This window comes from Aspergillus neoniger, assembly GCF_003184625.1.
Source record: "Aspergillus neoniger CBS 115656 unplaced genomic scaffold BO87scaffold_4, whole genome shotgun sequence".
Lineage (NCBI taxonomy): Eukaryota > Fungi > Ascomycota > Eurotiomycetes > Eurotiales > Aspergillaceae > Aspergillus > Aspergillus neoniger.
In genome coordinates this window covers 95330-111371 of record NW_020291132.1, presented here as the reverse complement: position 1 = coordinate 111371, position 16042 = coordinate 95330, and the positions used below count along the sequence as shown (strand labels likewise).

Sequence of the window (16042 nt, the reverse complement as noted above, 5' to 3'; positions counted from 1 at the left end):
GACATGTGCTAGGATCCATGGGATCATACCATGATTTCTACCTCGCTCCACGGATGATGGAGTGATATGTATCTAGTAGATTCCAACACAAAAGTAGATGTTCCTATCTTATTTTCAATTTGGCTGACTCGCACAATAGTCGAATAATCAAGATAGACTACCTTCAATCAAGGTGATTCGGAGACGGACGTGCGTAGTCTCATGGTTTCTTCGGTCAATTCGAATGGTTCCTCTCTACACTTTCTCGCACCTCTTCCAAGCGGATAGAGACCGGTAAAACCTACTGACATAAATCTACGGAGTCAGATCTTGGAGTATAATCTTGAACAATATTATTCACTGTTTCATGTCTACTCCTACCTCATGAACATCATGTGATGACACAAGAACTTTTCCTATTACATAATATATTAATCAGCATCCCCACCAACCAACCATTAACTTCCCACTACTTCTGCCTCATCGGTGATTTGCGGACCAGGCAATATGATCTTAGAGTGAGAGTTGTAGATATGTCGGGGACTAAGGCATGTAAGATGTTGAGCAAGCAATTTTCTTGACTAGATCGCATATTAATACTTGCTAGAAGATTCCCTCCGCCATGCCTTCTTCAGATCATTCAAGCATTTGATCTATCCCACAGAACTTCCATGCAGAACTCAAGATAAAGGCATACACACCTAGTATGGTCTATGTCTATTCTTTCTTGATATGCCGTATTTTGGCGGACTACACTGGAGGCAAAGTGGACGACTGTGTAGTTTGTGTCCCTCCCAATACTCGCGCTTCACTGGGAGACGGGCAAATTCTCTTCTGTGTCTAATCTTGAAGCAGCAAGGGCAGGCGAAACGGTTTTCATTTCTTTTCGCAAAAATCAGTATATATGGAGATGATGCTACACAATGGCTTCTTGCGAAGATGCTTACCTTTTCCATTCCTCCGCAGCGAACAGATATAATATCTTCTGTTGCGGTGTCGTATGGCTTTGAACTTGTATAACAGTCCGGAAGTATTAACTTGTCTGTGACAGAACCACTAGGAGACTATAGTCAAGGTACTCGATGATTTGGAAGTTGCAGCTCAGGCAACAGTGTCGTAAAGCAATCCATAGTGGATGATGCTGTTCGTAGGGTTGGGGATTCAGGGATGGTTTGACATGGCCGGCCATTTTTGTTAACCGCTTACACCCCGCGTCTAATGACCTAGTAGTTACTTCATGTCCCATGCAGACCACTCAATGAAAGGTGGCTTGGAGCGGATCTTGGTCTCTGCTAGAAGACTGGCTTCTTGTTCACTCACTGGCATCTTTACGAAGGGACGTATTATCTATGTACTTTTCTTTTCCACGTTGTCGACCATAGGGACAGCCTCCACGCTTCATTTCACATTATGTTTCAACCCAACATACCGCTCTACATGTTTTTACTCATTTAAAAACAGAAGTGGCACCAAAGCAAATAGCATTCTCCTGGTTGGCAGACTGGGCGCCTGGTAATTCACATTGACCGAGATTTCATACAATTATCCCTCCTCCTACCTGGTAGATTTACGACACAAATCTAGGGTAAGACCTTGATGTTTTTTGAGAGACAATGAAGCACAATAAATCCATTGGGAACTCTAGAGAACTAAGTACTTACCAACCATAAACACATCTCTCAACCCTTTGCCTCCTTAACTGCAAACTCCCAAAACGTAACCTCACCAGACTCATTCCTCATTACCAAAACTTTGTCTTTCGTTACAACCACATCACGCGGTATGTACTGCAAGGGAAGGGGAACTTTTTCTGACCCATAAATTATCCAGCCGTTCTCCACCTGTATCTGCCGACTAGTTCTCGAGTCCCAGTTTGGTAGAAATGATCTAACATCAATTCGACTTTCATCTGTAACAATCACCTCATCGCCTTCAAACTCCAAGGTCTCTGTTAAGTGACTTATGCTAGGACGCAATAATATATCGGTGCGATGGCCAAGCAGCTTTAGATTGTCTTCAAGTACTCCCCATAAGGAGAGGCCTCGTCCATCACGAGCTCTGGTAGCAACCAGCCTTCCGTTTGGGGACAATGCAGCACAGACTCCCGGATATTCGAGAATTATGGTTTTGCTTTTCGCTAAATCACAAAGGATAATAATGGCATGGTTTTCCTGCTTCAAGAAGAGGATGGGACAGTTGATTGCCACTTTTGTCCCGTCGGCTGACCAGAGAACCTTTATCGCACATAACTCCTCGCGCTGACACGTATTCCATTGAAGTCGACACTTTTCGTCAATCACATCCCATACTTCTAGAGCTATTGCTTTGGAATCGCTATTCCAAAGGACAATTGCCAGGAGCCTCCCGTCAGGTGAGAAAGACAAACAAGGCTCTTGTTTGTAACCGCGAGGGACGGTGCAAGCCACGTTGCCAGTGATTATATCCCACACTGTGATGTAAAAATCATCGTCTTCGTATTGAGCACTCTCCCTTGAGACCGAAGCTTTCGCAAGAAGCCTGCCGTTTGGACTGATATCTTCTGTCTGAAAATTGTATAGATAGCCTTGGACAAGGTCTAAGACAATATTGTCGAAAAGCCGATTGGTGTCCATTCCCTCCGTTGCCGTCTTCAAATTGGTCAAGATTGATCCTTTATAGCCCCTGACTAGGACCTGCCCAAACATCTCAGTAATGCCTTCTGTATCTTTCCTATTGACTCTCCGACTAAGAGAGCCAGATTTGTTCTCCCAAAGGCAGATATTGGCTGTGGATGCCGATAGTACAAATTGATGGTCATGAGACAAGATGAGCCTCCCGTCAGATTTTAGCGGAGCTGCAAGCTGTTCCGATCTTAAGTCTGAAGATAGATCCCAAATTCGAACTATTCTGTCGAGACCAGCGGATATGAGAAGTCGACTTTCCCAGTTGAATACAACGCGTGAATAAGCCGTGATGCCTCTCAGGCTCATCAGAAGTTCGCCTGTTGCCGAGTCGAAAAGATCAGTGATTGGTGTGCGATCTGCCCGTATCGTTGCAACTACAAACATCTTCCCGTTTGGCGAGAGTTTAACGCGCATTTTCGGATCGGGCGTAGGGAGTCTCCAAGCGTTGACGAGTCACATAATCCCATCTCTGAAGCCCTGTGGAGCGATGCCAGGTTGTTACAACCTTTTCACTTGGGGAGAAATGCATGATAATGTCTGAGCCGAGGGACTGGCAATCTCTCCAGTCCAGCGAATCATCAATTATTTCCAGCAACAAAGCTTTCGTCCTCCAATCCCATAGCTTAATTGAAACACAATCACTCAATAGTGTTTCTGTCAACAACTCACCGGTGGCCGAGAATGTCATATTGAGGCCCTTCCCAATTCCTGAGGTATGGCTCAGCGATAGTAGAAAAACGGACTCAATTGCATCCCAGAATAATATACTACCGTCAGTCAGAGATATTGCCAAGGCGGCTCCATCTGGAGTCCATGCCATGGTATTAACAGTGGTGGGTACATGAACAATCTCCAGTTCTCCCTGTGTAGCATAGATCAAACCAATGCTCTTTCTACTGCAGTGTACCATTGCTAGGCACCCTAGAGATGACAATGAATCTTCGTGAGGCGCTTCCCACATATCATCATCCGAGGAATCACCTTCCCAGGAAAGCATCTTTTTTTGCAACATTCCGGAACTTATATCCCAGACTTGGATACCCTGCAATCCCCCAAAGGAAAGAATGTGCTTGTTGCCAGGAAGAAACGCAATAAAGTCTGGCCACCCACCGCAATCGATCGTATATAGCAATGTTCCCGTAGTTATATTCCACACATTAACCCTAGAGAGCTTCCATGGCCCACACAGGACAGCGAGAGTCTTTCCATCTGAAGATAGGGCTAGGCAACGGCCGGAATCTTTGTTATAGAGTTCCTGAAGTAGAGGCTTCCATTTGTCCATCACTCTAGGCAATCTGGAGAAGGTACTTGGAATCAAACTCCCATAGGCTTTCCGGCAGATGCTTTGTTCCGGGGCGAAAATGAGTGCCGAACGATAGACCTGAAGGGGTAAGTTTTCGATTTCATTCCTCGATGCAAGCATGAAACGCTTCATGTCGGAGACCATATCTTGAATCCCGGCTCTCCCATTACGCTGGAATATAGCGGAATAACATTCAGTGATTAGTGGAATAAATGATTAAACGGATAACAATTAGTTGGTACCTACCGGTAGGGCACTAAAGTAACTTTCAAGCTCGATGACGTTGAGTGTAGCTGCCGGTATCATTCGAAGAATACTCATCAGTTCAAGCCAATACAAAAAATTCTGTTTCAGGAATTGATGTACACAGTCATCATCAGACAGCTCGAGATCAGCTTGTTGGAGATGATACGACCAATATTGGGAAGCGTATCTGACGCGGACTGGAATTTTTTGGTCCAGCAAAGATGGATCAATATCCTTGACCAAGAAGGATGGGTCATCAAGAGAACAGATATCTTGTTTCAGAGTACCCGACAGCAAGTTTAAGCAGCTTTTGAGCAGACTCGATGGGCCTCTCTCGAGTCAATGCAGAATTAGTCATAAAGACATCTCCTTTGAGGCTGGCCTAGGAGGAAGTCGCGAAAAGACAGATGTAGCAATCGGATAGGTGACTCAAAACTATCCCCACTCGAGACAACAGAGCTCAGGCTACTTAACAATTTTCGTGTTTTTGGTGCCTTTCCAGACAAACCCAAAAGATCTTTGAGGGTTGCAATCGAGAGGGGCTCAGCTAGGACAACAACAGCCCCGATTATTCGTTGGAAAAGCCCAAAGAAATCAGCCTTCTCAGTCTTTGTTTTCCTGGAGCTGTGAATAACAGAGTAACTCAGAATTTGACTATACGTCCGATCCAGAATTTCCTGTGGTGATTCGCCCGAGTCGTCCGCAGATAGCTCCCGCATGCGTGCTTGCAAATCTTCCAAGTCATCTACGCCATCCAGGAAGCGACATGCGGTGGCTGCGTAAATAAACAAGCCATCGCTTCGGTCCGCGAGAGTACGAACAATTTCTATTTTAGCATCCTGCCCGAGCCAGCAGGTAGCTTTTACATGCGACTCATTGTACTTGATGGGGTCTTGGGACGCAATTTTTTCGATCTGGTGCTCCAGATACAAGGTTATGTCGTCTTTCGGAAGGTTGGCCACCTCAGACGTCATTGGAGTCTTTCGAAGTTCGAGGTCTCTGACACTTACTCCATCAGAAAGAGCATGAAGAAAGTGAGAGTATATTTCTGGCCGGCTGGTGAGGAATATCTTCAGCCGGATGTTTCGCAGCTTGGCAGCTGTGGCCAGAAGCCTCAGGACGCCTCCAATATCATGAGCCGGTTTTCCAGTCTCCTTAGGGTCCTCAGACACGACCTCATCAAGTGCATCTAGCAGCAATACCAGTGTCACAGGTAGGAGGAGCTCCTTCTCAAGTTTTAAAAGTGGTTCTAGAATCAAGTTGTGCCACTGGTTGCGCAAGTTCTGGGTGCCGATGAATTGGTTTTCCGAAATTGCTTGGCATATCTTGTCTCTGGAATCTGGGAATGATGATGCTAGCTCATAGGAGATAGAAGGAAACAACTTTTCAACGGTGTTGCGCCCAGGCTCACTTCTATCGAAGAAGAAACTGGCACCGAGATATAGGTGCACCGGAAGAGAGGATCCATGAGGTATAAGCGACTTACGCTGCTGGCATGCAGCGGCAAAGGTACGGGAGATTGTAGATTTGCCGGTTCCTGCCATTCCTCGGAGCCAGAACACTTGAGAGTCATCCGGAGACTCGGCCCAAGACTGAATTTCACGAAGTATCTCCGTCCGCGTGCCCTCGAGGCATTCTGATTTGTTTCCATCGTCAAAGGATCCAAACTTTGCTTTCGAGACCACTGGAAGGTCGTTGAGAAGTTCCTTTTGTTTGGCCTCCTGTCATGATCACCTCACGTCAATATGATTGTTGATGTACAGATATCCGTCATTTTCAGAAGGCCTACCTTGAAGTTTTCCTTTAACACGGAAAGTGAGTCTATCACCACTTTCTGTGAATTTTCCAATTCTTTGAAGATCGTTTGGATATCATCGCCAGCGAATATTGTCAAATCCTGGCGAATTTTCCCATCAAGTCTCGTTATCGACTCGAGCATGTTGCGCCACTTATCAACATCTACCCAGTCCTTCAAGAATCGCTTGTACCCTGAATGACTGAAGTGAGTGGCAAGACACATGTGGTACTCAAGTATACGAACGTATAGCTCGACTGTCTTGGATCTCACCAACTCTGCAAGATGCTGAGGCGATTCGGCTACTTTGGAGCCAGAATTCAAATATATTCTGGCCTGGCTTTTCTCCAGAAATGCATATCGAACCATCAAATCTGAAACAGCCTGGAATCCGCTCATAACTTCCTCATCCTGATGAAATGATTTGGCCAGTGGATCTAGTAGAAACAAAATACCTGCCCATGCTATAGAGGCATGTGGCTCTGCGCTCACTGCAGCGGAGATAACGTCCTTTACAGACAGAATTCCCCCGACGACGCGACGCACTTGTTTTCTGACCTCGATCTCTCTTCCTCTAATACATATCTTAAGCCGTGACTTTTCGATCGCTTCGAGACGCCTTTTAACGCAATACTCGAGTCGAGGATCAATGTCAGTATTTTCTCGCTTTTCTTTATTCAAGGTATCCGATTCCGCGCTCGACAGGATGATCCTTTCATACTGGGCAAGTAGCTCTGGACTTTTGGCTTGGAGATCTAGGTAAGCCTTCTTCCACAGCCCTTCGAGTCTTAGAGGAACTGGATCGGGAATGATCGAAGAACTCTCATTAGCGACTGGAGCATTGTGTGAAACCAACGATGCAGTACTGGTATCTTGAGAAACATTCAGACTGGAGTTCTTTGGTGGACGGAGAGTCGCCTTTAAGTCTTTCAGGCGCTTTCGGAAAGGCATTATCTCGGGGGTGGTAGTCACCGATGCGAATATATTCTGGAAGGGCACGAGCGAGGCAGATATGGCTTCAGAGGTCGGACTGCCACCTTGCCCCTCACCCTAGTTTCCGTTACTTCGCTTAAACAAACTAGTAAGATATCTTTCTTACCAGCACCTGCATGTCAAGGGGTGTGTACTTGATGTGTCCCGATATCATTGGCAACAGCCCCGCGCTAGCCTTGTCACTTATGCATAGTGCCGATGAGCTTAGAACCTATGGAGAATGCCATATAGACAGCAAAACCCTGGCTACAAAACGTGAAATCGGAAAGCAAATCCAAGAATCCATTGATATTCCTAGATAAGGAGCACGAGATGTTCCAAATTACGCATACCCTTTCAAAAGCAAAGTCATACTGAACGAAGGGCGCCAACAGCAACGCATCAGCACACTAGGCAGTAACGACTTCACATCCATTCACTGCATAACGTTCGGCCTCTGCTGTTTTCCCTTCAATTTTTTCTTTGCCTCTTTATACTTTGGATCTTTGTTGCTGACAATGCGCCGCCTTTCCAATGCACGCAAAAGCCTAAGAATATAGACCTGAGAGTTGTAGCTCGGATCTTGATTGTTGACGCGTGCACGTTCTCCAGCGTTGATAATAGCATCGTACACCCCCTGTCGATTTGGAATATCACACAAATTAACACGGTCAATGAAACTTTCTTCATCTTCATCCGTCAAAAATCGTGTTTCGACTCGGTAAGAATCTGGGGATCCGACGAGGTGGATAATGGGCTTTTCGGTGTAGGTTGGGGCGTCGATGTAAAGCATCCAGTGCTTCAATACGCCGTCCCCTGGTAGTATAGCGACATACACGTAACAGGTTGGCAAGATTGGTAGGTCATCGTGGTAAATGTAATTACATTCGGGCTGGCCGTCCGAGATGTCGCTAGAGTACTCAGAGTCCTCGAGATACTCGGACTCCTCGTGTTCCTCCATGGTGGTGGTTGATTGCATGGTTTAGGGTGAGGATGTAACAGCCTGATCGAGGATAAAGAGTAGACTTGTAGTGGAGTATGCCGAAGCAGGAAGAAGGACCGTTTAGTAGCAAGATCCGCAGATTGCAGGCAAGGCTAAGATATATCTCACAAATAGCGGGGTCGAAGGCATCAGGCTGAGAAATATATTGAGTCATTTGATTGTGGAACAGATGCCCTGTCACACAGAGAGCGAATCATGCGGTTGCTTCCGTAAACACAAGGCTGAATTATCACCATCTGAACTAACCATCTTTCCTCGCCCATATTCTCATCATGACCTGGAGATGCCACCAGTCACCAAAACTATCTAGACCGCTGTACTACAGTCGTGCTTTGTTCCAATGCCCTTTCTCGCCCGTGCGTAACTACTTCCAATTAAGTCTTATTCTCCTTGACCCAACTGAGAAGCTCGAAAGGAGAAAAACTCTCCTAGCTACTCACCCAATAGCTTCTCGGTATCCAACTGCGGCATCAAGTTTTTGGAAAACTGAGCTGCGGGGTAGGCTCAAACATGTGGCTGTACAGGCATCACTTCTGTTTCAATATTACCCCTATCTATGACCCATACGAGAAGTCTTATTCATACTTTATTTATGTAGGCAGCACGGCATCTTTGTCACGCTAAACATGTTTTTCGTCAAGGGTCAAGAACAGGATGAATAACTCAGGAAATTGGGATAATAGTATACAAGCCTAACAAAGAGCACCAGTAACGTAGAGTATCAGCAGCAGATTTACTAGAAGATAATATAGCAATTACTCTTTTGCCATTATTCGAAGGAAAAATCTGCAATGACATTGAATATAAATGGAGACCTCTCCATAAATAATCGGGATCTCCAGCTCATATCGTTCATAAGTGTAACATTTTTAATTAGATCATTTTCCAGAATCTATCTATGCATGATCTGGGATTATAAACGGAAGAATCTCATCAATATCACAGTATTAGCCAAACAGGGTAAGTATACCAGCATAGGCTGAGCACTTCGGAATACAGACATCCCTGTCATACTTAATACTTCGGGATAGGTGCATAGCAATCTACTCCCAGCAAATTAATAAAGCACCATCTCCTCTCAGTAGCGAGAAGAAGTATTCACCAGGCTCATACCACCTCAAAGCGCCTAACTTCAGGGCAATTATGAGACATTTTCAGATATGCAAGTCATGTGATGGCAACTGCGGGTCCAAAGATGCACAAGAACCCCCATCACGTCAGCATTGCTGAGTCATCCCCTCCAGCGTGCCTGTTGACCTGGCAGGCATAAGGTCGCGCGTTATCCCCTGATCGCCTGGAGTAGTAGTGTTCATCATCCATCAAACCTGTCATCATGGCATCGATGTTCCGCATTCCATCTCGGTTATCCAGGCAGATTTACTCCTGGCGATCTTTGCTCCAACGTCCCCCATCGCCAGTGCGCGATTTCTCCCAGTCAAACTTTCCTCTTCTCGATGCAAACGAGAAGGTCGAGGAGGAGACGCTGTCCTGGTACTCACCCGATGACTTCTATCCCGTGAAGATTGGCGAAGTCTTCCAATCTCGGTATCAGGTCATTGGTAAATTGGGTTACGGTGGATATTCGACCGTTTGGCTTTGCCGGGACCTCCAGTCAGCTTACCCTACATGCAATATGAGCTGCGGCGCGAAACAAAACTCACTGTAGTTCTAGGCAGCACGCTTATGTCACACTAAAGGTATTTGAGCGCAATTCAACAGAGGGCCAACGAGAGAGGGAAGCCTACAGCCACTTGAATTCTCTTAGCACAGCAGACCATGCTGGTGTGCAGCTTATTCGAAAAGCATTGGAAAGCTTTCACATTACGTCCGAAAAAGGCACTTTCGGATGCCTGGTTCACCCGCCGCTAGGGATGAGCCTTCATGAGTTTCGCACACAACTCAGGGCCAAAGTACTTCCTGAAAAGATAGTCAAGTTAACCCTCGTGCATCTCCTTCTTGCTTTGGACTATCTCCATGCGGAAGCTGGAATTGTCCATACAGGTATACTGATTCGTCCTATAACCCCTTCAGAAGAAAACCCTTAGTTAATTGGTCCCCTCCAGATATCCAAGAAAAGAACATCATGATGGCCATAGAAGACAATTCTATATTGGCAGATTTCGAAGAAGAAGAGAAGTCCAACCCCAGCCCACGCAAAGTCGTGGGCGATCGAGTGATCTATGCCTCTCGCAACCTCAGAAAAACCAAACAACATGGCCGTCCTACGCTGTGTGACTTCGGTCAGGCTCGCTTTGGGTCAAGTACTTATTCCGGGGATATCCAGCCCTATATCTATCGGGCTCCTGAGGTGGTTTTGCAGATGCCGTGGAATGAGAAGGTTGATATCTGGAATGTCGGTGTCCTGGTATGCAACCCATCTTTTTCACCCCGTCAGGCTGTTTGGCCAATACCATAATTATGGATGTTCGTGCATTTACTAATTCAATGATCGGGACAGACATGGGACATCTTCCAACAAGGGCATCTGTTTTACGCTAGAGATTCAGATAAGAAATGCTCCGATGCTCATCATCTCGCTGAGATGGTAGCTATTATGGGAGCACCTCCGAAAGATCTGGTGCAGAGCAGTGACTATGCAAGCCAGTTCTTCGATAACGAAGGTATGAGTAGATTTTGATATCCCAAGAATCTTTTTATTGCTGACTGTGGGCTAGGAAATTGGAAGGCGGCTACCGAGATTCCTCCTGTGTCTTTGGAAAATCTTGAAGAAATCTTGGAGGGAGAATCGCGGCAGCTTTTTTTGCAATTCCTGCGCAAGATGCTCAAATGGAAGCCCGAGGAGAGAGAATCGGCGAGGGACCTTTTGGACGATCCATGGCTACGCTCGCCTTAAACGAACCTGTATACCCACCCAGCCAAGTTCAAATGACATTCTAGTTTTTTCAGTGCTAGCTACGCAGGACGTAAGGAAGGGCGTGAACACTAGACTCAATCTCTCACAAAATCAATTAACCCAAGACTGTAGTCATTCCAACAGCTGCAGTACCCAAGACAAAAGAATCCAAAGCGCATAACTAGCAATACAAATGGTAGGACGGATATGGCCAGGTCTTCCAGAAATACATCCTTACCCATCCTACTGACCTCAGATCGCTGACCCCAACAAGCACTCTAAACATCAATTCTTTTGACGGAGCCATCTTGATGAATGTGCAGTCTCCGGAAAGTTTTCAGGCCGTCATCCTTGATACGAACGGATACGACTTCTTTCGGGTTGGTCGGATCATCGTGGGAAGCATGTGGCTTAGAGCCTCTATGAAATCCGATTAGCTTGTATCTCATGTTTATCCCAGAATTCCATCGGAGAGTCTGAGGGTTACCGGATCTCAGCATTCTTGAACCTGGGGTCCTATTGCGCACGCATCAGTATCTGCTACAAAACCAAAGATGGAATGATTCGACTCACACTCTTTTCTTCAGCGTCAAGAACCTGTCCAACAGGAGCCTGCCATTCAGGAGGAAGATCACCCAATCTTGTCTTCCCGATGAGTTGGTACAGAGAACGTGCTGTTGCTTTGAACATTGCGAAGAAATTTTCGAGATAGGTCGGTCTGCGTTCTGGAATAAGGATAACAGTATATGGAAGAGTGTTGTTGTGCTTGCTTGATGGTGAGGAAGGAGCAGGTTAAAGAGAGGGCTATTTGTATGTCAAGAAGGCCTGGATGGAAGGCTCTCAGAATTAGCAGTTCCTCACAAGTGCAATCCAGGCGCCAAACGATACATTGTAATGAACGACTGATGGCCAATTATCCAAGAAGCGTCCATGCGAACAGCACCGCTGGCGTTGATCGTCGTCATCTGCTCGTTCAGCCGCCAGACTCCGCTGACATGCCACTGAATCGATAGGCCGATAGCACTCCTTTCTGGGAGGCTGAGCACTCAGGGTTTTGCATGGCGGGGACGAATGTGGAATGGCGCTTAAGAGCAAGTCGCTGGGTGTATGATAGGCCAATTAGAATAGAATCAAGTATCAGACACCCCAAAAAGTAGGATACAATGTAGCGCCGTGTCAGAAGGCCACGCAAGGCTCACGAATTGTTATTGACATATCTGTACTTAGGTCGCTCGTAATTTTAGCCTCACGAACAAGCGGCGCTTAGAATTGGTTTTGGGTGGTCGATCTTGCTTTTCACTGGACCATCTTCTACCAGGCAGGAACGCCGCCGCTCTCACCCTTGCCCTACGGTTCCTGGCGCTTAAGCTTCTTGTGAGATACAGTCTTATTTTCTGTTCATTCCGTCTTATTTATTTGCATGCGATGTGCGTATGACTAGTAAGATGACAGATACATTCAATGATACTCCTCATACATTTTTCAGATATAACATGAGGCCATGTCTTTGATTGGGTCTATTAGTAGTAACAGCGTCAGCGGTGGGTTACAATCAGTAAGTACTTACCAATCAAGAAGTTAGGTGAATCTGATGAGCGATGACACCATCTCCGGAGATATCAATATACTATTTGACAACCATCTCGTTTCCAGGATCCCGACTGGTTTGGGAGAAGCATACACCAACTGGAATCCACAACGAGTAACATCGCATATGTTACCGGAGCATGTGATGAATTTAGGAGCCATGCAGGTAGTAGTAGTAGTAGTAGTAGTAGTAGTAGTAGTAGTAGTAGTAGTAGTAGCTGTCAACTAGCTCGCTAATACCACTCAATGGTTAGCTTGTGTTGCAAATTAATCCTTTTCCTCCCAACATTCTATGAGATGGTCAAGTACTGCATTATTGAATTCTTCGACTATAGCCGGAGTATTCAGTGAAATGCTAGAGTGGTGGGGAAAATAAGGCTCTAAGTTCAGTCATATAGACAAACCTTAGAGCCTTTTTGAACGGAGAAGACATTGTTCATATAGATAGAGAATTAGCGGTTGAGGAAGAATATGAGAAGGATCTGGAATATACATTATACCATATTGGCATTGCAATATTAGCAATGGCTAATTTGGTGTCTAAGAGGTCACTAAACTACGCTAATATGTTCGAATTGCTTAACGGCCAAGCTGGCGGTCAACAGCCTTCGTTTCCCCTCGAGATACCGGCCGATTATCTGCGGCTTGTAATAAGTAATATTTGGATTACAGATCCACGTTCAAGAAAACTGGACGCCACTCTAGGAGTGCTCTGAAGCGTGCACCTCTCCCTCTGACCTCTGCACACGGGAGAGGTAATTGACGAGATACCAATCAGCTCAAGCGGTCGTTGTGAGTGAGTTACCTGCTCAGTTATGTTGCATGCATTGCATGAAGAATGATAGTCAGCTCGTAGGTTGCGCTGAAATTGACTAAGCGCTTCAGCACCGGGTAGCACATCCGTGTGATACAAATGGCTTGCAGAGCATGAATGCACTATATGGAATTTGGCAATATGTAGCGACCGAAGTTGCAAAAAGCTGTCAGCTGACCTGCTTTTAACTTAGTGCTTACCCTCTTTATCATCATGTATTAAGACGACCACTCAGAGAGCGATTTTTGTTGGATCGACAGCACCTTAGTAACCGCATGCAGTAGACTAATTAACTAACTAGATGTGCCCATGGTCGTTAGCTGCTGTAGATTGCTCTGCATCGCGCCAATCAGAACTAACAATTGGTTGTCACACAATGGAAACTCCCTCAATAGGTTCAATGATTGAGAAGTATAAATATAAGTAAGGGCGATGGTCTCCTCCAGTACGAGTGGGCTTAGTACCTAGTACCCCAAGAGCGAACTCACCTCCATTTTCCCTCACCATGAAAAGCGTAGCCATCATCAGCGCTAGGCCTTGTAGCCTAGTAGCTCTGAAAGAGATGCTACAAGCAGGACTTGATACAACCATCCATGAACGTTCCGATCAGTTAGGTAGTCTATTCACCACTACAATGGCTTATCCGAACCTTCATCTCACAATCTCCAACTGGGCGATGGCTTTTTCGGACTTCTCTGACCCGTCTCGCATGCGGTACTCCACGGCTGGTGACTATTTGCTATATCTACAGGACTATGCTCGCCACTTCGATCTTGAGCGTCATATAAAGTATCGCTCGGAGGTTTGTAAGGCCACTCGCGGAGATGATGGACAGTGGAGTTTGTCGATCAAACAGACGAGAGAGGATCAGAATGATGAGTCCATGCTCCATGTGCAGGCGGATGCCCTTATTGTTGCGACGGGGAATAGCCAAGTTCCGAACGAAGTGCCCTCACGGCTGGCAGGATTCGAGGGCAGGATCGTCCATTCCAGCGCGTACGATGAATCCTTCATGCAGGAAGTTGCGGACAAAAAGCTTAGGGTTCTGATCGTGGGAGGCGGCGAGAGCGGTGCCGATATCTCGGCAGACCTATGTGAACAGTCGCCTAATTTGACGGTGTGGTTGCGACGTCCACCCTGTGTGGGCATACGCTACCTTAACAGGCTTGATGAGACACAACAAATGAAAGCCAACCAAACCGTGGACTTTCCCGTTAGCATCTTCCTCGAATCCATCACTACGAATCGCTTAGGTACAGCACAAAACGTCTATCTTTATACCTTGTACCGTCGTGCTGTTTTCTACAATGGCCTAATCCTATCCACAAGAGAGCGCTGGTTTCTAGAAAGGTTGGCCCCGGTCTTCTTCCGCAGTGACCAATCCACGGTAATAACCAAAAGTTCGCGGTTGTGTCAGGCCTTAGACAGCGAAAAGTTAGAGGCCTTAATAACCCCATATGTCTCTGCTTGTGGGCAGACATGTGAATTCAGCCTGCCAGATGGGACCAAGCAACGGCGCGAATTTGATGTCATCTTGCTCTGCAATGGCTTCCGAATTGAATTCCCTTGGCTTCAGCTTCCTGATGGCATTCCTTTCTCGGCTAACCCACGATCATGGTTTCTGCATTGCTTTCCCGAGGGACTGGGCGACTGTCTCTTCTTCTTGGGCTACGCACGGCCTGGCCAGGGAGGCATTCCTTCTGCGGCCGAGATGCTGAGTCGATATATCGCATTGTTGCTGCGTGGTGAAAGACAGCTTCCCGTTGACTATGCGGACCAAGCACGAAGAGACGGGGCAGCCGAGCGCGAGTATTACTGTATAAGCCCTGATGTCAACTCGATGGTCGATTATAATGCTTTCATGGAAAGCGTGGCACGGAAGATAGGGTGTGAGACCTACATGCCACTTTCCTGCGTGATCTTCTTTAATCTTCATATCCTGACTGTTGCCTTTCTGGCACTTCGTTGTTGCTCGACAACACTAGTCCCATTCAGTATGTCGACCTTGCTGGTGCTGTGGATTGGGACAGCCATCAGTCTTTGCATATTTCATGATGGACTCCTCATCAAGTGGTGGCTGTATCCCCATTGGGGCGTATGGTACCGCTACCGTGGCCCGGGTGCCAATCCCTCCCTACTCAAAGCGCTTCTGAATCGGCTGAGCCTGCGGGACTCGATCGTTTTAGACCCGCTCTTTATCACCTACCTCGTATGGTTTGTCTTATCGACCTATATTCAGCGACTGCTCTTGATATTCCTGTTCGTACCCAGTGCGCTACTATCTGCAATGGGTGTGCGTTTCCCTGAGGCGTGGGGAGGCCTGCTGCGCCCAAAGCTTTTTGTTTTGCACGGCTGCGAATGGCGTTTCTCTGACCTCTTTTTTCCATGACTTGCTGCAATTTTCTGCCAGTATCAGCTGATGTTGACAATAAATCTCCTTATCACACTTGACATAGCTTGATGTTATCAGAGGCCATGAAGCTTGCGGTTGCATTGAGGAAGGCTCCATATATTGGGCCGTGGTGGTTCGCTCCTATTTTTTTTTAGGCATCCGTGGAAAATCCATCTAGCAGCTATATTGTATGATTTGAGTACTGCCTCGCACAAGGTGGTAAATTTTTATCATAGAATAGTCTTGTTTACTGCGGCTGTCTTCTGTGATCAATGCTATGTGGAAGAACGAAATACTATATAATCTTTTGTGTGATAGATTAGGTTTATATTACATAATCATACAACAAGTCAGTGTGGCCGAGTGGTTAAGGCGTCAGACTCGAAATCTGATGGGTTCGCCCACACAGGTTCGAATCCTGTCGCTGACGATTG

The 16042-nt window shown here is 46.3% G+C and overlaps 5 protein-coding genes and 1 non-coding gene across 6 annotated transcripts; 3 read left to right on the top strand and 3 right to left on the bottom strand.

Moving 5' to 3' along the window:
• Positions 1 to 1658: 1658 nt before the first annotated feature.
• Positions 1659 to 6937, bottom strand: BO87DRAFT_393526 (uncharacterized protein; the record flags this gene model as incomplete). Its single annotated transcript, XM_025625064.1, has 5 exons — positions 1659 to 3016; positions 3093 to 4116; positions 4192 to 4520; positions 4556 to 5912; positions 5981 to 6937. The coding sequence occupies 5 exons, from the start codon at positions 6935 to 6937 to the stop codon at positions 1659 to 1661; spliced, it is 5025 nt and encodes a 1674-aa protein (XP_025483531.1).
• Positions 6938 to 7294: 357 nt separating this feature from the next.
• BO87DRAFT_373007 (uncharacterized protein) lies at positions 7295 to 7768 on the bottom strand. Its single transcript, XM_025622431.1, has one exon. It carries the CDS (start codon positions 7749 to 7751, stop codon positions 7395 to 7397), a length of 357 nt encoding a protein of 118 aa, XP_025483530.1. The 5' UTR covers positions 7752 to 7768; the 3' UTR covers positions 7295 to 7394.
• Positions 7769 to 9270: 1502 nt separating this feature from the next.
• BO87DRAFT_373006 (kinase-like protein) lies at positions 9271 to 10912 on the top strand. Its single transcript, XM_025622430.1, has 5 exons — positions 9271 to 9572; positions 9634 to 9962; positions 10025 to 10326; positions 10420 to 10582; positions 10637 to 10912. Exons 1-5 carry the CDS (start codon positions 9295 to 9297, stop codon positions 10813 to 10815), a joined length of 1251 nt encoding a protein of 416 aa, XP_025483529.1. The 5' UTR covers positions 9271 to 9294; the 3' UTR covers positions 10816 to 10912.
• Positions 10913 to 10915: 3 nt separating this feature from the next.
• BO87DRAFT_455648 (uncharacterized protein) lies at positions 10916 to 11880 on the bottom strand. The gene is made up of 3 exons (XM_025628670.1): positions 11389 to 11880; positions 11303 to 11331; positions 10916 to 11235 (listed from the first exon to the last, which is right to left on the bottom strand). Exons 1-3 carry the CDS (start codon positions 11503 to 11505, stop codon positions 11094 to 11096), a joined length of 288 nt encoding a protein of 95 aa, XP_025483528.1. The 5' UTR covers positions 11506 to 11880; the 3' UTR covers positions 10916 to 11093.
• Positions 11881 to 13704: 1824 nt separating this feature from the next.
• BO87DRAFT_161848 (FAD/NAD(P)-binding domain-containing protein) lies at positions 13705 to 15894 on the top strand. Its single transcript, XM_025618253.1, has one exon. It carries the CDS (start codon positions 13722 to 13724, stop codon positions 15603 to 15605), a length of 1884 nt encoding a protein of 627 aa, XP_025483527.1. The 5' UTR covers positions 13705 to 13721; the 3' UTR covers positions 15606 to 15894.
• Positions 15895 to 15957: 63 nt separating this feature from the next.
• On the top strand, positions 15958 to 16038 carry BO87DRAFT_t66. Its single transcript has one exon. It is a non-coding gene; the product is annotated as a tRNA-Ser (tRNA).
• The last annotated feature ends 4 nt before the right edge of the window (positions 16039 to 16042 follow it).